Source organism: Lepidochelys kempii, chromosome 5 (assembly GCF_965140285.1).
Source record: "Lepidochelys kempii isolate rLepKem1 chromosome 5, rLepKem1.hap1, whole genome shotgun sequence".
In the NCBI taxonomy this organism is placed as follows: Eukaryota; Metazoa; Chordata; order Testudines; family Cheloniidae; genus Lepidochelys; species Lepidochelys kempii.
In genome coordinates, this window is record NC_136384.1 from 18,203,277 (window position 1) to 18,227,568 (window position 24,292).

At 41.2% G+C, this 24,292-nt stretch overlaps 1 protein-coding gene across 1 annotated transcript in view; it reads left to right on the forward strand.

The window, feature by feature from the left end:
• Window positions 1-24,292, forward strand: part of DCC (DCC netrin 1 receptor) — a 967,455-nt gene that overhangs the window by 666,419 nt on the left and 276,744 nt on the right. The window contains exon 9 of the mRNA XM_078852711.1: window positions 10,524-10,664. Within this exon, the coding sequence (XP_078708837.1) occupies window positions 10,524-10,664 (141 nt within the window). The remainder of the gene's footprint in view (window positions 1-10,523; window positions 10,665-24,292) is intronic.

A 24,292-nucleotide genomic window follows, 5' to 3' on the forward strand; every position in this document is an offset into this window, starting at 1 on the left:
CTTTCCCCTGCCCTGAAGCGCATGAATACCAAGATGAGAGCAGCCCTCACAGTTGAGAAGCGAGTGGCGATAGCCCTGTGGAAGCTTGCAATGCCAGACAGCTACCGGTCAGTTGGGAATCAATTTGGAGTGGGCAAATCTACTGTTGGGGCTGCTGTGATGCAAGTAGCCCACGCAATCAAAGATCTGCTGATATCAAGGGTAGTGACTCTGGGAAATGTGCAGGTCATAGTGGATGGCTTTGCTGCAATGGGATTCCTTAACTGTGGTGGGGCCATAGACGGAACCCATATCCCTATCTTGGCACCGGAGCACCAAGCCGGCGAGTACATAAACCGCAAGGGGTACTCTTCAATAGTGCTGCAAGCACTGGTGGATCACAAGGGACGTTTCACGAGCATCAACGCGGGATGGCCGGGAAAGGTACATGACGCTCGCATCTTCAGGAACTCTGGTCTGTTTCAAAAGCTGCAGGAAGGGACTTTATTCCCAGACCAGAAAATAACTGTTGAAATGCCTATATGTATCCTTGGGGACTCAGCCTACCCCTTAATGCCATGGCTCATGAAGCTGTACACAGGCAGCCTGGACGGTAGTCAGGAGCTGTTCAACTACAGGCTGAGCAAGTGCAGAATGGTGGTAGAATGTGCATTTGGACGTTTAAAGGCGCGCTGGCGCAGTTTACTGACTCGCTTAGACCTCAGCTAAACCAATATTCCCACTGTTATTACTGCTTGCTGTGTGCTCCACAATATCTGTGAGAGTAAGGGGGAGACATTTATGGCGGGGTGGGAGGTTGAGGCAAATCGTCTGGCTGCTGGTTACGCGCAGCCAGACACCAGGGCGGTTAGAAGAGCACAGGAGGGCGTGGTACGCATCAGAGAACCTTTGAAAACCAGTTTCATGACTGGCCAGGCTACGGTGTGAAAGTTCTGTTTGTTTCTCCTTGATGAAACCCCCCGCCCCTTGGTTCACTCTACTTCCCTGCAAGCTAACCACTCTCCCCTCCTCCCTTAGATCACCGCTTGCAGAGGCAATAAAGTCATTGTTGCTTCACATTCATGCATTCTTTATTCATTCATCACACAAATAGGGGGCTGACTACCAAGGTAGCCCAGGAGGGGTGGTTAAGGAGGGAAGGAAAATGCCACACAGCACTTTAAGCACAGCACTTTAAAAGTTTACAACTTTAAAATTTATTGAATGCCAGTCTTCTTTTTTTTGGGCAATCCTCTGTGGTGGAGTGGCTGGTTGGCCGGTGGCCCCCCCACCGCGTTCTTGGGTGTCTGGGTGTGGAGGCTATGGAACTTGGGGAGGAGGGCGGTTGGTTACACAGGGGCTGTAGGGGCAGTCTGTGCTCCAGCTGCCTTTGCTGCAGCTCAACCATACACTGGAGCATACTGGTTTGGTCCTCCAACAGCCTCAGCATTGAATCCTGCCTCCTCTCATCATGCTGCCGCCACATTTGAGCTTCAGCCCTGTCTTCAGCCCGCCACTTACTCTCTTCAGCCCGCCACCTCTCCTCCCGGTCATTTTGTGCTTTCCTGCACTCTGACATTATTTGCCTCCACGCATTCGTCTGTGCTCTGTCAGTGTGGGAGGACAGCATGAGCTCGGAAAACATTTCATCTCGAGTGCGTTCTTTTTTCTTTCTAATCTTCACTAGCCTCTGGGAAGGAGAAGATCCTGTGATCATTGAAACACATGCAGCTGGTGGAGAAAAAAAAGGGACAGCGGTATTTAAAAAGACACATTTTATAAAACAGTGGCTACAGTTTTTCAGGGTAAACCTTGCTGTTAACATTACATACATAGCACATGTTCTTTTGTTACAAGGTTGCATTTTGCCTCCCCCCACCGCGTGGCTACCCCCTCAACCCTCCCCCCTCCCTGTGGCTAACAGCGGGGAACATTTCTGTTCAGCTGCAGGCAAGCAGCTTAGCAGGAACAGGCTCCTCTGAATGTCCCCTGAAGAAAAGCACCCTATTTCAACCAGGAGACCATGAATGATATCTCACTCTCCTGAGGTAAAGAGTAACCTCTCCTGAGGTTCTTTATCTCACTCTCCTGAGATAAAGAACGGATGTTGTTTGAACGCCAGCAAACATACACTGCAATGCTTTGTTGTACAATGATTCCTGAGTACGTGTTACTGGCCTGGAGTGGTAAAGTGTTCTACCGTGAAGGACGCAATAAGGCTGCCCTCCCCAGAAACCTTTTGCAAAGGCTTTGGGAGTACATCCAGGAGAGCCGCAAATGCCAGGGCAAATTAATCCTTTCACATGCTTGCTTTTAAACCATGTATAGTATTTTAAAAGGTACACTCACCGGAGGTCCCTTCTCCGTCTGCTGGGTCCAGGAGGCAGCCTTGGGTGGGTTCGGGGGGTATTGGCTCCAGGTCCAGGGTGCGAAACAGTTCCTGGCTGTCAGGAAAACCGGTTTCTCTGCTTGCTTGCTGTGAGCTATCTACAACCTCATCATCATCATCATCATCATCTTCTTCGTCCCCAAAACCTGCTTCCGTGTTGTCTCCATCTCCATTGAAGGAGTCAAACAACACGGCTGGGGTAGTGGTGGCTGAACCCCCTAAAATGGCATGCAGCTCATCATAGAAGCAGCATGTTTGGGGATCTGACCCGGAGCAGCCGTTCGCCCCTCTGGTTTTCTGGTAGGCTTGCCTCAGCTCCTTAAGTTTCACGCGGCACTGCTTTGGATCCCTGTTATGGCCTCTGTCCTTCATGCCCTGGGAGATTTTGACAAAGGTTTTGGCATTTCGAAAACTGGAACGGAGTTCTGATAGCACAGATTCCTCTCTCCATACAGCGATCAGATCCCGGACTTCCCGTTCGGTCCATGCTGGAGCTCTTTTGCGATTCTGGGACTCCATCATGGTCACCTCTGCTGATGAGCTCTGCATGGTCACCTGCAGCTTGCCACGCTGGCCAAACAGGAAATGAGATTCAAAATTTCGCAGTTCTTTTCCTGTCTACCTGGCCAGTGCATCTGAGTTGAGAGTGCTGTCCAGAGCGGTCACAATGGAGCACTCTGGGATAGCTCCCGGAGGCCAATACCGTTGAATTGTGTCCATAGTACCCCAAATTCGACCTGGCAAGGCCGATTTAAGTGCTAATCCATTTGTCAGAGGTGGAGTACGGAAATCGATTTTAAGAACCCTTTAAGTCGAAATAAAGGGTTTCATCGTGTGGACGGGTGCAGGTTTACATCAATTTAACGCTGCTAAATTCGACCTAAAGTCCTAGTGTAGACCAGGGCTTACAGTCCTACATTTCTATGATTCTATTATTAAAAACAAGATTTCCAAGTGTAAAATGTGATACTGAGTGCCTTTATTTTCAAATATCCTAACTGAAACACACAAAAACCCGTGCCTGGCCTGTGCCAGCTGAATCGGACTTCTGGGGCTCGGGCTGCAGAGTTGTTTAACTGCAGTGTAGATGTTCAGGTGCAGACTGGAGCTTGGGTGGGACAGTCCCATAGCTTGGACTGAAGCCCGAAACCAAACACCTACACCACGCCTACACCGCAGTCCCTTAGCCGAAGCCCCGCAAGCCCTAGTCAGCTGGTACGGGCCAGCTGGGGGTGTCCACTTGCAGTGTAGACATACTCTAAGTGGCCTGATTTTCAGAAGCTAAGTGCTCAGCAGTTTTGTAAAATCTGACCCCATTATGGTGTTAAGCTGACACCCAAAAATTGAGACACCCAGAATTACTAGTCACTCCTGAAAATATGGGCCATGATTTTTTTTAAATTATTTTTTTGGATTTGCTGTTATTGGCCACTGTTGGAATTACATTTGAACCGTTTTTATCTTTTGTGTGAGGGGGTGTACATTTTATTAGTAATAAAGACATATAGAATGTTGCCATCGATCTAGAAAAAATCATAACTAAATTGCAATAGGCATAATTGTCCCTAATTATGAGTGATTGCCTCCTGTATCTCTATGTAAAGTTTGAGTATGTTGCATATCGAACTTTTTGTGTTTTGTCGACAAGTAATTTTAACATCTGCAATTATATGCCGTTTCCTGTCACTGGTAAGTAACTTTTTCACACAGTAATACTCTTTCACAGCAGAAGCATTATTTTTGTTAAGAAAAATATTTAACACATCATTATTTCACAAACTCCAGAAATTAATATTTTTCTATTTAAAGTGACAGTAAATGAGATGGCGGTTGATGCATGTCCACGATTTATGATTACATAATGAGTTTTTATTACCTTAATTAATCATTGCTAGTAGTTATTCCTTTCATTTGCCTACTTACTGGGTTTTAAGTACAAGAGCCGTTCTCGCCAATGAGCCCTTTTTATGCTTTACAGCTTTACTGTCAATTTCCCCTCTCCGATACATTAAAAAAATGAGATTAGCCAGGTTGTTGGCATGGTAACAAATTAATGTGCTAGCCCACTGACCATACTTCACTCCAAAATGAGAGTTTTAATCTGAAGGTAGATATTGCGTCCACTCTCAGTTTGAGCAGGGCAGAAAAAATTGGGAGAGAAAGTGCTATATAGGGTAGAAGGAGACACGTGCTGAATAAATTTGTTTCACACAACCTGTATCTCAAACTGCATTCCAGAATTAAATTATATGTAATAGCAGAGAGACAAAGTAAGTGATATAATCAAAGGAATGGGAAGATGTTTTAAATGAAGATCATGAAAATACATGAAATGGAGAAGAAACAGAGATACAGAAAGGCTGTTCCACATGGCAAGACAGGAGAGAAGGTGGCTGTTACATAGCGAGATTGTGGAAATCGAAATGGTGCTTGTAGAGTAGAAAAGTGAAATCCAGGAGCTACAGTTGACTGTCCATTAGGTAGGTTTAAACACAGAGGATTATTTTTAATTGCATCCTGAAATGAGCGTGAAACTAGTAGAGCTGTCTGAAGGAGGGAGGTGACGTGTCTGTGCTTCAAATCTGTGGAAATGTGGACAGGTGGTTTATTTTATTTGTTGTTCCTACAGCACCTTCACTGCTCGCAGCAATTACGCTTTGGCTAGATGGTTGCAACTCTTCCATCTGGATCAAGACCTCACTATAGTTCCCAAATCCCAATATTCTCTTCATAGGGCTGCACTTGAAGTCCACTTGGAAAATTCAGCTAGTGCAGAATATGGTTGGTTGCTGTGCTTGCTCACTGCTGCTTCCCACAGAGAGCATGTTGCTCTGTGTTCATGGAAGGCAGGTGAGATTCCAGAGGACTGGAAAAGGGCAAATACAGTGCCAATCTATAAAAAGGGGAATAAGGACAACCCAGGGAATTGCAGACCAGTCAATTTAACTTCAGTACCCAGAAAGATAATGGAGCAAATAATTAAGCAATCAATTTGCAGACACCTAGAAGATAATAAGGTGATAAGTAACAGCATGGTTTTGTCGAGAACAAATCATGTCAAACCAACCGAATAGCTTTCTTTGACAGGGTAACAAGCCTTGAGGATGGGGGAAGCAGTAGACGTGATCTATCTTGACTTTAGTAAAGCTTTTGACACTGTCTCGCATGATGTTCTCATAAACAAACGAGGAAAATACAACCTAGATGGAGCTACCGTAAGGTGGGTGCATAATTGGTTAGAAAATTGTTCCCAAAGAGTAGTTATCAGTGGTTCACAGTCAAGTTGGAAAGGCATATTGAGTGGGATCCCACAGGGGTCAGTTCTGGGTCAAGTTCTGTTTAATATCTTTATCAATGATTTAGATAATGGCATAGAAAGTGCACTTATAAAGTTTGCAGATGATGCCAAGTTGGGAGGGGTTGCAAGTGCTTTGGAGGATAGGATTAAAATTCAAAATGATCTGGACAAACTGGAGAAGTGGTCTGAAGTAAATAGGATGAAATTCCACAAGGACAAATGCAAAGTACTCCACTAAGGAGGGAACAATCACTTGTACACATACCAAATGGGAAATGACTGCCTAGGAAGGAGTACTGTAGAGAGGGATCTGGGGGGTCATAGTGGATCACAAGCTAAATATAAGTCAACAATGTAACACTGTTGCAAAAAAAGCAAACATCATTCTCCTCTTTTCTGATTAGGCCTCAGTGTATTGTGACGAGGTCTGGGCGCCACATTTCAAGAAAGATGTGGCCAAACTGGAGAAAGTCCAGAGAAGAGCAACAAAAATGATTAAAAGTCTAGAAAACATGACCTATGAGGGGAGATTGAAAAAACTGTGTTTGTTTAGTCTTGAGAAGAGAAGACTGAGAGGGGACATGGTTGCAGTTTCAAGTACATAGAAGATTGTTACAAGAGAAAAAGTGTTATCTTTAACCTCTGAGGATAGAACCAGAAGCGATGGGCTTAAACTGTAGCAAGGGCAGTTTAAGTTGGACATTAGGAAAAACTTCCTAACTGTCAGGGTGATTAAGCACTGGAATAAATTGCCTAGGGAGGTTATGGAATCTCCATCATTGGAGATTTTTAAGAGCAGGTTAGACAAACACTTGTGAGGGATGGTCTAGATAATATTTAATCCTGCCTTGAGTGCAGGGTTCTGGAGTAGAAGACCTCTTGAAATCTTTACTCACTAACTGCTAGTTTTGTTCTGGTGCAAATAAACTTGCTGGTTTAATGGATAGCGGTGTAAGTGCCTTATTTGAACAATGGCGTTTCACCTCCTGGGACTCCATGGCAGCTGAGATCAGCTGTGGCATAACATTGGTTTAGCCTAATTGGGACTGAGGAAGGCATTTACAGGAAGGAATCTTGACTTCACAACTTGTTTTATCACTGAACTTTGGTTTGACAGAGCCATAGTCTGTTGATTTTCCAGCAAGCTTATCTATTTCTACTAGACTTTTCAGAAAGGAGTAGTTTAGGTCAAATGTATTCTAGGGGGTGCTATCTACAGTATTGTCAGCCCCAAACATTCAAAAATCACGAGTGAAGTCCCCCAAACTCATGAGAGTGGCTTAAAATTCATGCTATATTTTTTAAAAGATAATAAATATTGTATAATTTTTATTTGCCTTTTGGATTTTCAGCCTTAGGGTGCACTTGTTTCTTATTTTCAAGCTACCCTCTACAATCCTGAGGTCCTTAGAGGGACAAATAGTGCACAGACCCCACACCCCACCAAGCCCCCCACAGTTGATACTTATTGCCTAGGGGGCTGCCTTTGGTAATCAAATATGGCACCCTGGGCCCCACCAGCACCCGTTGTGGGGCCAACCTTCCACCATTCTTGCGAGAGTCCTACCTCTGGCTTACCACTGACCTCCGCAATCCCACTCCATCTGCGCTTCGCAGTGTTTGAATCCTCTCCCACCCTCACCTCCCTGTCCCTGCTTTTCCTGTCTGGGCTTGTCCCCTTTCAACCCTTCCGGTTCCAGGGGAGGAGTCAGCATGGCCATCTGACCCATTCCCCCCTTTTGCAACACCTTTTGTTGTTCTCTCCCCTCCACACCCATAGAGCCCCGTTCCCTTTCCCTCAGCCAGCCGGACAACATCTTCCCTGCTTAAAGGTGCGGCATGATCAAATGCATAGGGTAGATCAGAGAAAATGTTGCCCTTAATTTCTATAAAATAGTTTGGTGATATACAGATGGTTCTGCCTATGCCCTATTCATATGAACTTCCTGTGTCAAAGCTGCCTGTGCACCTAACTCCGACACACCTCCCATTTCCCACAGGACTTTTGTCCTGCAGGGATGGATCCTATGGCCAGAATTTTCAGAGGAGTTCAGTTCTCACAACTGGGGCCAGAGTTTCAAAAGAGCTCAGCCAGATTAATAATCTGGCCTGTTTATTTAGGTGCCTAAATGGGAACTGAGCTCTCTTGACAATGTGGCCCTATGTTCATCCGCTGCTATGGTCTCCACTGAATCTTGTGTAGTAATTTATGCCTCTGCAAAGTGGCTCAGAACTGTCATGTTTTACACTCACTTTACATAGGAGTAAATGATTACTCCAGGTGCCAAGACAGTAGAGAAATGTCCACTGTTTACAGAGTGGGAACAAATGGGACAAATTCATCCCTGATCAGACGCAAGCGACTTCATCCAGTGTATTCATATGAAACTTTAAAGGATTTTAGGATATTACTTGTTGAGATAAATGGCAAGTTAACAGGTTATTTCTATATTATAAGTATAAATACATGTTTACTATTTGCTGCTAACAACCATAAAAGTGAAATAGATTTTACTGGAGTTAGCAGAAAATGCATATTTCAAACACTACAGTATTTACTGAAAGCAATAAGGAGTGGGTAGACCCTCCAGCTCCCAACCTTGATGTGTTTCCCCTCGGAACTTTCATTACCCTACTCAAAGTTGGTGTTGATCTTACAAAATCTGTCAACTTAATAAAATTTCTATCTTATCATTCAACTAAAAACATAGCAAAGGTTCTTGGTGCTTCCATAATGTACTTATGCAGTCTAGCATTCATTAATAGGCCTGATTAAGGCGTGTGGCATTGGTGTTGATATACAAATTAGACCAAAACTCAGAATCTCTCTTAGTATTGCAAATCAGCTGTCATTCCATTGCAACAAATGGAGTTGCACCGCTGTAAGATGTGAGTGGAGAATTTCACTTGTTGTGCATTTGTACAGCTCCTAGCACAAATCAGCCCTGTTCAGGACTGGGACTTCTAGGAAATACAACTATCATAGAACAAATAATAAAATAATATTAGTTAATCAGCCCCAGGTGTCAAGAGCTGTCAAGACTACGGCCTTTCTTTTCCACCAGATAGTGCATGAGGAATATCATAGAGAAATTCCATGGGTCTCACAATTCTTCCACTGAGGACAATTATCCTTCAAGCATTACTACTTTTTAATGGACCCCACCATACTGAGTATTGTATTTAATAGAAAGGAGTATTTCTTCTCATGAAAATAGTCAAAAGATGTGGCCATATTTTGGACATCTCGTTAATAGCAAGGGTTCCAGAATTTGAGGATGAGGACATGCAAATAAGTTCATTGGTTGATCTAATATTCAATGCAAATTACTTTTTTTTTGCATTTTTATGAACACATCAAGCCATCCTTTATATGCCATTTAGATAACACAGTTCATGAACTGTTAACCAGCCCAGTGTAAGTTAATGTCTATAACACTGTTCACAGCACACACCAAAAAATAAAAAGAGGTTGCGGACAGCCATCGGGCTTATTGCTTTGTGGCCAATAAAGCTGAACAGTTATGAAAAAAGTAATTTCTTTAGGTGCACCATCAGTGGCAAATTTCTGATTTAAAATGATGCATTCTGTTTCTTTAAGTGGCTTATGTCAGGCTCCTGGTCTGCTTATTTTGTACTATACTACGGTGAGCCAGCTTTTTTTTTTTTCTCATTGAAGTTTATAAAACATATCAAAGATGCCTGTCTGCTACTCTGTGGGCATTTGATAGTATTTAAAATAACAACACAACAAAACCAAAACCAATAATAAATGTGCAGAGGAAAACTCCACCCCTAGCACATCCCACCAGGGGGACTTCCCCACAAAGCTTGCATCCTCCATAAACAATCACTCCCTTTGGGCCCCCACACACACCTTTTGGACACTTGACCAGAAACACGGATCATTGAAAAAGTTATAAGAATATGCTGGTATTCTATGAGTGGCTGTGCTTCTCCATGACAACAGTTAAGGAAGTTGTGACTGTGGTAACAGCAACCGGCCTGGGAGATTAAGCATTGGATTTCACATTAGGTCAGAAAGGAAAAAAAAGGTTGTGGATGCTGGTTATGGAGTTTGCATGCTAAAACAATATGTAGCTGGAACCGCAACCAATAAGACAAACATTTAGTGTTCAACACACACAAATACTTTTGTAAATTTTACAACCTGAAACCCTGACCTAGCCATTTACTCGTTTTACTGTTTATACACCTGGTGTGTTTGACTTTTTTTTTTTTTTTTTTGAAACTCAACAACAGATGCTCAGATGTACCAATATTAAAACTGAAATCTGAGTTTCCATTCTGCTTTTTATTGTATTGCACTTGGGAGCAATCATCCACTAAGTAATTCATAGAAGAGTTCTTAGTTTCTGCCTTTCCCAGTCCAATAAGGGTGGTTCTTGTGGAAAATGGATTTTTAAGAGTTGCTAAAAAATTTTTGTTTGTCAGATAACTAAAAATCTCTGTGTGAGCAATGCAATTTTTATGAGTTTTGTGATCATACATGTAAGAGAGAAGCTCTGAACATTAGCAGGACAGTAGCTCATCTAATATATGTTTGTTGCTGTTGAACTTTGTGGATTATTGCTTGCACAGAATGTTGTATTTTTGAACTTTGTGGATTATTGCTTGCACAGAATGTTGTATTTTAAAGTGTGGTTTTACTGTCAGTTTTCTCTTTTTTTCCCCTCCCATTCATTTTATTCACACACTTCCATTTCACATTGGCCCTTTGTTTTGTAACACATCAGTTGTGCCAACTACACTGCTTCCCACCAGCCCTGAATCCCCTGTTCCACCAACCTCTCTGATTGATTCCTCTCCTTCCCCTTCAGCTATCCCAAGTTCCAGTGTCCTCCCCTCTGCTCCCCGAGATGTGGTCCCTGTTTTGGTCTCCAGTCGATTTGTCCGTCTCAGTTGGCGCCCACCTGCAGAAACTAAAGGGAATATCCTGGCATACACTGTCTACTTCTCCAGGGAAAGCATCAACAGGTAGGTGCCAATGACTAAGATGACTTAAGCAGCCCACTACTGTTATCAGGGTGATCATGGTCCTAAAGCTGCGCAAGGTTTTTAATAGTGTCTCACAAACTATTCTTGAGGTTTTGGATACAATACTTTACAATAATAGCCAGTATGAAGACTGAGATTGTCTACTGTAATTTATCTAAGTTCATATACCATGCTTAGTACCTTGATAACAGAGCACCTTTCTGGCTAGGAGGGTAGTATATTGATTGTAGCTTATGCAATCCCAATTTACTTGCAACAACTTTATCATCTTAATTTCTTGTCTAATATATGGCTAGTAGATTAGCACATTTAACTTTCATTTCCCTCTGGAGAAACAGGTTCAAATTCTGTTAAAATCACAAGTGAAAGTAAATTTGGTGAGCTTTCCTTAATTGATAAAGGAGGATAGCTCCAGCAAAAAAGCCAATGTCTAATTCAGCACTGGTGTAAAATGGAGTAACAAGAATGGGTGCAAGAGTGGTACAGGTATTACAGGGGAGAACTGAGATGTTAACAGCAGAGTTGTGTTTTGGAGATTGCACTGTGCTATGCCTCAGTTTCATAAGTATTTATAATTGTACATTGAAAAGCTGTTCTGTAATAAAGATGTTGTGGGGGTCTTGTTTGTTGCTCACACGATTCCCTGTCTAATGTGCTCAGGGTACATGTGAAAAAGATGCTTTTAGTTTAGTTTTGTTTTTCTAATGGGCAAAATCAGCCTGAGATCTGAGAGTTAAGATGGATTTTCCCTTCCTTCACATCATTGTCTACTAAACGTCACTTTCACCTTAACTGCACTTGTAATACACCTCAACTGTGTGATGGTTAATGGTATTCTTGCAGGAGCCAGAAGAACACAGATTCTGAGGGTGAATTAGAATGAAACCTATATTGATTTGAGAAGTAAATGAATTTGCAATGGAATCATTGAGAACTAATATACTTGGCACCCCAGGACCATTTTGTATAGTCATTTTCCCCAAAAACCTTTTCCCACATTTTGATCTCATTTTATGAGGTGGAGTAGCATCTGCAAAGAGAGATTTTTAGGTTTAGCCTTGGGTTCTTTTGGGAACTATGCCTTATCCACAGTGAAGTATGTGCTTAGCTATGAAGGGCCCAGTCCCATTCTCTCATTGTTTACTTGTACTCTCCTGTCTGTCTGTAACCATCTGTTATCTCTTATCTTACACTTATAGTGTAAGCCTCTTGGAGCAGGGACTGTGTGTTCTTTGTTTGTGCAGTGCTTAACACAATGCGGTCCTGATCCATATCTAGGGCTCAGAGGCGCTACTTTAATACTACTAATCAATAATAATTAATACAGTCTTACCAAAGAAGAAACTCCCCTTTTGGAGATTAGCATGTGCAAAAAACTGCAGGGTTTGGCCCTTTATCTCTAGCATTATATGTTTTATTTGATGATGCTACAATAATGTCAGGATTTTTAAGAAAAATAGTGCTATGCACTGCACAGAACAAACAGAAACCTACAATTATTACAGAAATTCTTACAGCAAGAGTCAAACCATTCTTTTTAATGGAAAACTGCACCCATTTTGCTCAGCAGAATACCCTGCAAGTACACAGTGCCCACAGCACAACTTCCTGAAATATGATGTCATTTGTGGGAGCCCTGTGGAGCCTCTATAAAGGTGAAGAGGAATGATGGGCTTCTGTTGAAAATACAGCCCTAGGAGTCAGGGTTGTTGGGTTTTATTCATGGGTCTGCCACAGACTTCTCTGTGACCTTGTGTTGTGAAGATAATATATGGATAGGGCTGTCAAACGATTACAAATATAATCACAATTAATTGCACGATTAAAAAAATTGTGATTAATCACAGTTTTAATTGCACTGTTAAGAATAGAATACCAATTTAAATTAGCCATATTTTAGATGTTTTTCTACATTTTCAAATACATTCATTTCAGTTACAGCACAGAATACAAATTGTACAGTGCTCACTTTATATTATTATTTTTATTACAAATATTTGCACTGTAAAAAAGATAAAATAATATTTTTCAATTTACGTCATACAAGAACTGTGGTGTAATCTCTTTATTGTGAAAGTGCAACTTACAAATTTAGAATTATTATTAGTAAAACCTTTAGAGTGTACAGGTGAAAGCATGAATGTGCATACAAATGTTTAGCAGATCTGGCACGTAAATACCTTGCAATGCTGGCTACAACAGTGCCATGCAAACACCTGTTCTCACTTTCAGTGACATTGTAAATAAGAATCAGGCAGCAGTATCTCCCATAAATATAACCAAACTTTTTTGTCTTAGCGATTGGCTGAACAAGAAGTAGGACTGAGTAGACTTGTAGACTCTTAAGTTTTACATTGTTTTGTTTTTGAGTGCAGTTAGGTAAAAATATGTATAATAAATTAAAATGGTATTCTATTATTGTTTAACAGTGCAATTAAAACTGTGATTGATTCACTAGATTTAAAAAAATAGTCGCAATTTGTTTCGCATTAATCGCTTGCATTAAATAAGATTAATTTACAGGCCTATCAATTAAAGATTCTAAGGTATTCTTAGATACTACAGAAATTGGGGATATATAAGTAACTAAGATAGCTAGAACATGCTAACCACTGTGTGAGGAGCTGACTGTTCTTAAAATCCAATTTAGATCAGCGGATGCTCAGCATGTTACACAATCAATCCATCAGTAGGGCCCCATGTCTATCATGGATTCCACGACTTTCCGCGAACTCCGTGACTTGTGCAGTGGCCAGTGTGGCTGACCCCAGGACTGCCCAAGCAGCTGGCTCTGGGTCAGCTGCTCTGGTGGCCACAGAGCCTGCCACACCATCCGTTACTGGCGCAGCTCTGCAGCCAGCCACGTTGGCATCCCTGCAGCATGCAGCGGTCCCTGGGGCGGCCAGAGCAGCTGCTGCTCCCCACAGCAGCAGCCCCCAGGCGCCTCCCTCACCTCCGATTTAGTCAGGGGTATTTATAATATAAGTCATGAGATAGGTCATGGCTGTGAATTTTTGTTTATTGCCCGTGACCTCTCCGTGACTTTTACTAAAAATACCTGTGACTAAATCGTTGCATTATCCATTAGCTATCTCAGTTTGGGCACCGAACAATTGATGCTCCCAAATAAATGGACATTCTTGAAAATATGGATGTTAACATCTGTGCTTCAATTTCCTCAACTATAAACTAGGGATAATAATACCACCCATACTGCACATGGGAACTTTCAGAACTGATGTTATAAAATGCTTTGGGATTTGAGGATGGAAGGGATGGTAACAATGCAAAGCATTATTACAATTATTTCTCATCTGCTTTAATGCCATACTGAATCAGACCAGTGGTCCATCTAGCCCAATATCCTGTTTTCAACAATGGCCAGTAACAGCTTAACATTGAAAAGAATACTTCAGTATTTAAATATGAAATATTTATATAAAACTACTGTTATTTTTTTAAGATTCCAAGATATATCCATATCTATATCTGTATCTGTGTAGTAAGGGCCTCCAATTCCCTTACACTGGTTGAATATTTTCTTCCATTTAATTTCAGTAACACTACTCACAGAGGGTAAGGCACTATTCAATGTGAGGGTGTCAGACTCTAGCCCTAACCCAGGTATGGAAGTTGTTAACACTCCCTTGCAGAGGGTTTTCATGCTTCCAAAATTTTTAAAAAAAAATCTTTTTAGCAAGATGGCAGCCTCCAGCGTTTAGCTTAAAGATGCCAATTGTAATTAAAAACTTTCTTAAAAAATAAATTTCACAGTTTAGCCATGGCGAGAACTGCCTCTGGTCTTCTGAACTTTCAGCCTGTGAGGCTGAACCAAATGAATGTAGTTTTCCTTTAAGCACTTGCATAGACTACTGAGTCATTTATTGTTTATATGTTATTTTTACAGAAGAGCTATTTTTCTCCTTACAAAAATAGTGGATCTGACATTAACCTCAGGCATGCAAAGAAATTGTCAGGCAAATTACTGTAACTCGAGAGTAAGAAGCTCTTCCCAGTTTGAGAATAACAGTAATTTTGTGTGACGATTGACAGTACCAGTAATGCTAGGGATATGTATAAGTCCATACCATCAAACTTCTTTAGAGCCAATCTTTAGTTGTACAAAGAAAAGGAGTACTTGTGGCACCTTAGAGACTAACCAAGTTAGTCTCTAAGGTGCCACAAGTACTCCTTTTCTTTTTGGAATACAGACTAACACGGCTGCTATTCTGAAACCTTTAGTTGTACAGTAACTACTGGGTGACATCCATCTCACAGGTTTGAGAAGCAGATTGAGAAATCTCCTCAGTTTGTACACTTGCTAGGTTGAACCTATTGCCTCACTGCTAATCCAGCTTTCCAGTAAGTGAATTTTAAACTTTCCCCATCAGCTTTCTTGTATTACATGCTGTTATTGGATGCCAAAGAGCCAGGCAAGTCTTTGAACTTGAGCTAATAGGAACAGTGGATTGCTGAAAACAAGCTGGACTCTTTTCAAGAATGTCTTTCCTTACCAGACACTAAAAACATCTAAAGGGGAAAGAGAGGGAGAAGTTTGTGTAGTGTGGGGCTGCAATTTGAACAAGAGGGCTCCCTGACTCAACATTTCTAAAGAGAAACCCCTTTGGAAGTGAAGCATTTATCATATACCCTCACCTTTGGTGTGTTTTTGATGGCCTGCTTTTTAATCTTCGCACTTGGGTAGGCTTGCTTCAGGGGATCAAACACTGAAATGGTTTTGCTTGCTGATAAGGAAAGCACTTACAGGTAAAGGGCAGGGTTTTTTATTCTTATAAGTATGATAAAACAAACCTAAATCTATTAGGAAATAAATAAATAAAGACCACAGAACACACCTGCATCCAAAAGAATATCTGCATGAGAAAATATGTTCGTTTAAAAGACATCATGCTTTCAAACTATCTGCTGACATATTGAAAGGAAAAATAAACATGATTCAAAGGAACAGGTGACCAAAAGTAATGATAAACATCTGTTAGTGGGTGCTAATGTTTATCTTCTCCATTAAAATATCATGAAAATATCATGTCAAACTTTTAAAAATAATGGTAAAATTTTCAACCGTGCCAGAGTCACTTGGGAGGCTAAAGCATTGTCTACATGGGAAAGCTTTGTTCAGTGTAAACTAGGTTGCAGATTTAAATGGATATTGTTATACAAGTATATTCTGGCTTTTATGGTTTAGTTTAAACTAGGGCTCTCAAGCGATTAAAAACATTAATTGTGATTAATGACATGATTGATAAAATTAATCGTGATTAATTGTGCTGTTAATAATAGAATATCATTTATTTAAATATTTTTGGATGTTTTTTCCCTTTTCAAATATATTGATTTCAATTATAACACAGAATACAAAGTGTACAGTGCTCACTTTATATTATTATTTTTACTACAAATATTTGCACTGTAAAAAGCAAAAGTAATAGTATTTTTCAAATCTCCTAGTACAAGTACTGTAGTGCAATCTCTTTATCATGAACATTGAACATGTTGAATTATGTACAAAAAATAACTGATTTCAAAAATAAAACAATGTAAAACTTTAGCGCCTAGAAGTCCACTCAGTCCTACATCAGCCAATCTCTCAGAAAAACAAGTTTGGTTACAATTTGCAGGAGATAATGCTGCCAGCTTCTTGTTTAAAATGTCACCTGAAAGTGAGAACAGGCATTTGCATGGCACTGTCGTAGCCAGTATCGCAAGATATTTACTTGCCAGATGCGCTAAAGATTCATATGTCCCTTCATGCTTGAACCCCCATTCCAGAGGATATGCATCCATGATGCTGATGGGTTCTGCTCAATAATGATCCAAAGCAGAATGGATGGACACGTTCATTTTCATCATCTGAGTCAGAGGCCCCACCAGCAGAAAGTTAATTTTCTTTTTTTGGTTGTTTGGGTTCTGTAGTTTCTACATCAGAGTGTTGCTCTTTTAAGCCTTCTCAAAGCATGCTCCACACCTTGTCCCTCTCAGATTTTGGAAGTCACTTCAGATTCTTAAACCTTGGGTTTTTAGAAATCTCACATTGGTACCTTCTTTGTGTTTTGTCAAACTGCTGTGAAAGTGTTCTTAAAATGAACAACATGTGCTGGGTTATCATCGAAGAGAGCTATAATATGAAATATATGGTAAAATGTGGGAAAAACAGAACAGGAGACGTACAATTGTCCCCCAAGTAGTTCAGTCACAAATGTAATTAATGCATTCTTTTTTTAACGAGCCTCATCAGCATGGAAGCATGTCCTCTGGAATGGTGGCCCAAGCCTGAAGGGGCATACGATGGTGTAGCATATCTGGCATGTAAATACGTTGCAATGCCAGCCACAAAAGTGCCATGCGAACACCCATTCTCACTTTCAGGTGACATTGTAAATAAGAAGCAGGCAGCAGTATCTCCCGTAAATGTAAACAAACTTCTTCATCTTAGCGATTGGCTGAAGAAGAAGTAGGACTGAGTGGACTTGTAGGCACTAAAGTTTTACATTGTTTTGTTTTTGAGTGCAGTTATGTAACAAAAAAATCTACATTTGTAGGTTACACTTTCACAATAAAGAGATTGTACTACAGTACTTATATGAGGAGAATTGAAAAATACTATTTCTTTTGTTTATCATTTTTACAGTGCAAAGATTTGTAATGAAAATAATAATATAAAGAGAGCACTGTACACTTTTTATTCTGTGTTATAATAGAAATCAATATATTTGAAAATGTAGAAAAACATCCATAAATATTTAATAAATTTCAATTGGTATTCTATTGTTTAACAATGTGATTAATCATGATTAATTGTTTTAGTTAAGCACGTGAGTTAACTGAGATTAATCAACAGCCCCAGTTCAAACCTCTTCCCAAGTGAGATAAGCTTACCAAAAAGAGACACTTTTAGACTGATAAGAAGTTAATGATACTGAGATAGCTGTATCTATGTAACCTGTAAAACTTTTCCATGTAGACATATATACCCATTTACAAAAGTTACTTTGTCACTTAGGAGCCTACCTAGATTGTGAGCAGCTTGTACAGTGCCTGTTCTGTGACTGGGGCTCCTATGAGCTACAATAATACAAATAGTAAATACTATTACTACTATGTCTTACTGAAACTCAATGGGACTGTGGGCTTGTCGAAACTTACCGGGGATCGACACGTGGCGATCCATGCATCGGCAGTCGATTTAGCGGATCTAGTGAAGACCCGCTAAATCGACCGCAGATCACTCTGCTGTCAACTCCTGTACTCCACCAGATCGAGAAGAGTAAGGGGGTCGATGGGAGAGCATTTCCCGTCGACATCACATAGTGTGGTCCGCACGGTAAGTAGATCTAAGTTACGTTGACTTGAATTACATTATTCACGTAACTAAGTTCTCAAACTTTTTTACTGGTGACCCCTTTCAGATAGTAAGCCTCCGAGTGTGACCCCCTGCTTATAAATTAAAAACACTTTTTTATATATTTAACATGATTATAAATGCTGGAGGCAAAGAGGGGTTTGGGGTGGAGGCTGACAGCTTGTTATTACTCCCCATGAATAACCTCGTGACCCCCTGAGGGGTCCCGACCCCCAGTTTGAGAACCCCTGACGTAACTCAAATTGCATAGCTTAGATTGACTTTTCTCTGCAGTGTAGACAATGCCTTAGACTCCCAAGTCACTTAGGTGCTTTTGAAAAATTTACTCAAAGTCTTTAAAATTAGTAATGGACTCAAGACACAGCAACTAGCTCTAGATCCAGCTCTTTAATTCCCCCAAAACTCAGGAGCATTTGAACACAGGCTTTAGGTCTGGCATAGTATATAGATTGCAAGGTCTTTTGAGCAGGGCTCTGTTTGTTCTGGGCACTGTGTAGCACATTTTTTCCCTGTGAAAATTCACTCATAATAATAGGGAGTTAGATTCAATATTCAGATCCACACCCTGGTTCAGATTTCAAGTATTCCCCCAAACACTGGGGCTGTTGGCATGATTCAGGCTGAACTGTTTTTAAAACCTGCCTCCAGATTGGACTTTTATTCAGTTATCTTTCCTGATGTAATTTAAACATGCAGGATTTGCTCGCTGGCCATTTGTTTGCATTCCCTCTTCTTTTCATCTTTAATCTTCCACCCCCCACCCACACCCCATCTCTGTCTTTGTCAGGCTGACCCTGGACAAGTTTGGGCATTGATTCATGAAGGCATTTGATCTTTGTGTGGTGTTACATTAGTCACCACAAGGACAGACCCACTGTTTGCTTTTGGCAATTTGTTCATGATCTAATGCAGTGGTCTCCAAAGTGGGGTGAGCTCCTAGACCGCTGAGTCTTTGGCGGCAGGCCGGCGGCAGGCTCTCTCGGCAGCTCTTCTTTTTTTTTTTTGCTTCCCTAGATCTGGCCCTGGGGGTGCGCGATCCAAAAAGTTTGGAGACCACTGATCTAATGCATGTTATTATGAGAAAAAGATTACATTCAGTTCTAATATCACCTCAGAATATGTCTAGTTAACCGTGCACAGTATTCACAGAATTCAGTCTTCCCAGTGGAGAATAAAAAGAGGAATGCTGTATTTATACTGTGATATATATTCCTGTCCAACATTTTCAGCTAGACATGGGCCCAAGAAGCAAAGTCCATGTTTAGATTGGTTTCAGAGTAACAGCCGTGTTAGTCTGTATTCGCAAAAAGAAAAGGAGTACTTGTGGCACCTTAGAGACTAACCAATTTATTTGAGCATAGGCTTTCATGAGCTACAGCAAGTGAGCTGTAGCTCACGAAAGCCTATGCTCAAATAAATTGGTTAGTCTTTAAGGTGCCACAAGTACTCCTTTCCTTCATGTTTAGATTCTAACCCTTCAAATTCTGATTGTGTTTGGATCTGGTATTTTGGTTTGTGCCCATCTTTCTTCTTAGTTATTATTAATAAATCTCAGTTTTTTCTCTGATAAATGAAATTAAGGCCCTGATTTTGCAAAGAGATTGATACTTTTGGAGACAATAGGACTCCCCTTGATGTAAAGGTCTACATAGGGAACATCAGGGCCTACATTAATATTATAAAGGACCAAGGCATTGATTTGTTTTTCTTTTTGGTCACAAATTAACAGGCGCAAAATCTTAAAGCCAGAAAGGCCATCAGATCATCAAAGTCTGACCTGTGTAATACAGGCTATAGAATTTCACTCAGCTACCCCTGTACTGACTAACACATATCTCCCAGAAAGATTTTCATCCTAAAGTTTTTAAAAATTATTCCCAGAGGCACTGTTCATGTTTGTTGTTTTCCTGTTATAATCCATGTCTTTCTGCTACTTCCCAGGAGTGAAGATAGTGGGAGGTACCAAAAAAACTTAAGGTGCTAAAACCTTATTAAATTAATAATATGCATTTCACAGCAAGGAACATTAACATGACTTTTCCACCTTGTAACAACTAATTAGGTGTTTGATACATTGTAAAAGCATTTGTTGCTCACCTAAGAGGTGTATGGGAACAATGTAATTGCATTATTAACCCTGATACACTTATGTAAGATGATCTACATTCACCTTTGGAAATTACATATTGTAGGCTCCATCTTATAAACAAGTGAATCACATTAGAAACTATTGTTTATTTTACACATGAATGTTGTGGTCTAGATTTTCAAAAACTGATTGCCTAAAGTTAAAGGCTCCTGATTTCAGTGGGAGCTGCTGGATCCTCCTCACTATCTGTGGTACTTCATATAGCCCACATTACCGTAGTATCTGAGCACCTCACAATTGTCAGTGTATTTATCCTCACAACACTCCTATGAGGTAGGGTAGTGCTATTATCCCCATTTTATATATGGAGAACTGAGGCAGAGAAAAACTAAGTGACTTGCCCAAGGTTATACAGGAAGGCTGTCACAGAGCAGGTACCTGAACCGAGGTCTCCGAAGTCCTAGCCTAGTGCCCTAACGGATGCTCATCCTTCTCATATGAAAATCAAATCACTTATGTAGGTGCTGAAGTAAGAATATAGGATTTGAAAGCATAAATCAGGAGTTCAGGATCCTGACACAGGGAAGAAAGGTAAGCAGCAGAATACGGACCCTGGACTTCAGGAAAGCAGACTTCGACTCCCTCAGGGAACTGATGGGTAGGATCCCCTGGGGGAATAATATGAAGGGGAAAGGAGTCCAGGAGAGCTGGCTGTATTTCAAGGAATCCCTATTGAGGTTACAGGGACAAACCATCCCGATGTGTCGAAAGAATAGTAAATATGGCAGGCGACCAGCTTGGCTTAACGGTGAAATCCTTGCGGATCTTAAACATAAAAAAGAAGCTTACAAGAAGTGGAAGATTGGACAAATGACCAGGGAAGAGTATAAAAATATTGCTCGGGCATGTAGGAATGAAATCAGGAGGGCCAAATCACACCTGGAGCTGCAGCTAGCAAGAGATGTTAAGAGTAACAAGAAGGGTTTCTTCAGGTATGTTGGCAACAAGAAGAAAGCCAAGGAAAGTGTGGGCCCCTTAATGAATGAGGGAGGCAACCTAGTGACAGGATGTGGAAAAAGCTAATGTACTCAATGCTTTTTTTGCCTCTGTCTTCACGAACAAGGTCAACTCCCAGACTGCTGCGCTGGGCATCACAGCAAGGGGAGTAGGTGGCCAGCCCTCTGTGGAGAAAGAAGTGGTTAGGGACTATTTAGAAAAGCTGGACGTGCACAAGTCCATGGGGCCAGATGTGTTGCATCCAAGAGTGCTAAAGGAATTGGCGGCTGTGATTGCAGAGCTATTGGCCATTATCTTGGAAAACTTGTGGCGAATGGGGGAAGTCCCGGATGACTGGAAAAAGGCTAATGTAGTGCCAATCTTTGAAAAAGGGAAGAAGGAGGATCCTGGGAATTACAGGCCAGTCAGCCTCACCTCAGTTCCCGGAAAAATCATGGATCAGGTCCTCAAGGAATCAATCCTGAAGCACTTACACGAGAGGAAAGTGAACAGGAGCAGTCAGCATGGATTCACCAAGGGAAGGTCATGCCTGACTAATCTCATCGCCTTCTATGATGAGATTACTGGTTCTGTGGATGAAGGGAAAGCAGTGGATGTATTGTTTCTTGACTTTAGCAAAGCTTTTGACACGGTCTCCCACAGTATTCTTGTTAGCAAGTTAAAGAAGTATGGGCTGGATGAATGCACTATAAGGTGGGTAGAAAGTTGGCTAGATTGTCGGGCTCAACGGGTAGTGATCAGTGGTTCCATTGGCAGCCGGTATCAAGTGGAGTGCCCCAAGGGTTGGTCCTGGGGCCAGTTTTGTTCAATATCTTCATAAGTGATCTGGAGGATGGTGTGGATTGCACTCTCAGCAAATTTGCGGATGATACTAAACTAGGAGGAGTGGTAGATACACTAGAGGGCAGGGATAGGATACAGAGGGACCTAGACAAATTGGAGGATTGGGCCAAAAGAAATCTGATGAGGTTCAATAAGGATAAGTGCAGGGTCCTGCACTTAGGACGGAAGAACCCAATGCACCACTACAGACTAGGGACCGAATGGCTAGGCAGCAGTTCTGCGGAAAAGGACCTAGGGGTGACAGTGGACGAGAAGTTGGATATGAGTCAACAGTGTGCCCTTGTTGCCAAGAAGGCCAATGGCATTTTGGGATGTATAAGTAGGGGCATAGCCAGCAGATCGAGGGACGTGATCGTTCCCCTTTATTCGACATTGGTGAGGCCTCATCTGAAGTACTGTGTCCAGTTTTGGGCCCTGCACTACAAGAAGGATGTGGAAAAATTGGAGAGAGTCCAGCGAAGGGCAACAAAAATGATTAGGGGTCTGGAACACATGACTTATGAGGAGAAGCTCAGGGAACTGGGATTGTTTAGTCTGCAGAAGAGAAGAATGAGGGGGGATTTGATAGCTGTTTTCAACTACCTGAGAGGTGGTTCCAAAGAGGATGGTTCTAGACTATTCTCAGTGGTAGAAGAGGACAGGACAAGGAGTAATGGTCTCAAGTTGCAGTGGGGGAGGTTTAGGTTGGATATTAGGAAAAACTTTTTCACTAGGAGGGTGGTGAAACACTGGAATGCGTTACCTAGGGAGGTGGTAGAATCTCCGTCCTTAGAAGTTTTTAAGGTCAGGCTTGATAAAGCCCTGGCTGGATGATTTATTTGGGGATTGGTCCTGTTTTGAGCAGGAGGTTGGACTAGATGACCTCCTGAGGTCCCTTCCAACCCTGATATTCTATGATTCTATGATTCTAATTTAGAACACCGGTTTTTGAACATCTATCTAGCTGTCTGTCTAGCTATCTTATGGCTTTATACTACTGCCCATCACCATAGTATTGGGTTGCCTCCCATGTGAACTTGAAAGCAATTATAAAGTCCCGAATGGATTTCATGAATCTCAGCCCTTCTTTCTTTGTTATTTTTCCCACGTTAAATCCTGAGGTCCTTGCTTGGGTTATTACTCAGTCCTTACGCAGTCAAGTTTGGAAAATTTACTTTTGCTATGGTACATTTCTTATTTTTTGAAGTTAGGAGAAAGTGGGGGAAGCATAAAAGCACTCCTTAGATTTTATAAAACAATACATCAGCTAGTCTCAGGTCATTAATCTGGGATATAAGACATATAGGAAAATTATGTATTGCAGTTGCAAAAAGAACATTTCTAGACTCAGATGTCAGGTTTCTAATACTTTATTTGGAAGACATCCTCAATACGACAGCTGGAAACCCCCCAAAATAGGAATTAGACAAATAATGGAACCTGCCATAATATAATACTGTCCATCTTTTCTAGCATATAAAGAGGAAAGTATTGGTTAGTATAGAGCAAGCTAGCCAGGAATGGGAACACCTTAGACTGTGTTTTTTCAAAGAGCCTAAGGGAGTTAGACACCCAAATACCACTGAAATTCAATGGAGGATGTGTACCTAAATCTCTGAGGTGCCTTTGAAAGTCCTAGCCAGAATCACTATCTGCGTATTGATCACTTGTTCTGACAGGCCTAATTCTGAATGGATTAAGATGTGAACAGTAGGCTGAGATGTAGGTCTGAGAAACAAAATAGTTATAAATCCCACCCTGGTCTGTGTCCAATGGGCCTGATTCTTCATTGTTTTGCAGAGGACAAAACGCTACTTTGTCAGCATTTTCACGCACGCCATTGGTAGCATTTTGCACCCAATTTGCACAGACTACACAAGTTGTAAAGCAGCAGAGATTCAGGCCCTTTAAGCCTAAAGTGTAGATTTGATACACTTATACCGTTATTAGGGGAAATAACGGTACTCAGCAGGCAAAATAGGCTCTTCAGTTCCTTGACTGGAGTTCTACATAACAGGGAAAGAAAATTCAAGTATTTCCTTTTCATATTACTTGGAATAGATTTGTTGCAGAAGTGCTGGAGGCTGTGTATCATCCCTAATGTGCTGTGTATTGTCCCTAATGTGTGTAAGATGGACATCACTGCAGGTAGCATTGCCACAGATGAAGATAAACAGATATTAAAAGCAAATACACACATCAAAAGTTCTAGAGGAGCTGCTGAATTTAAGAGAAGTTTCATTTTTTGAGATTTAGGTGAATAGAATTTCCCATTTTTGCTTCATCTCTGTTTTCCTT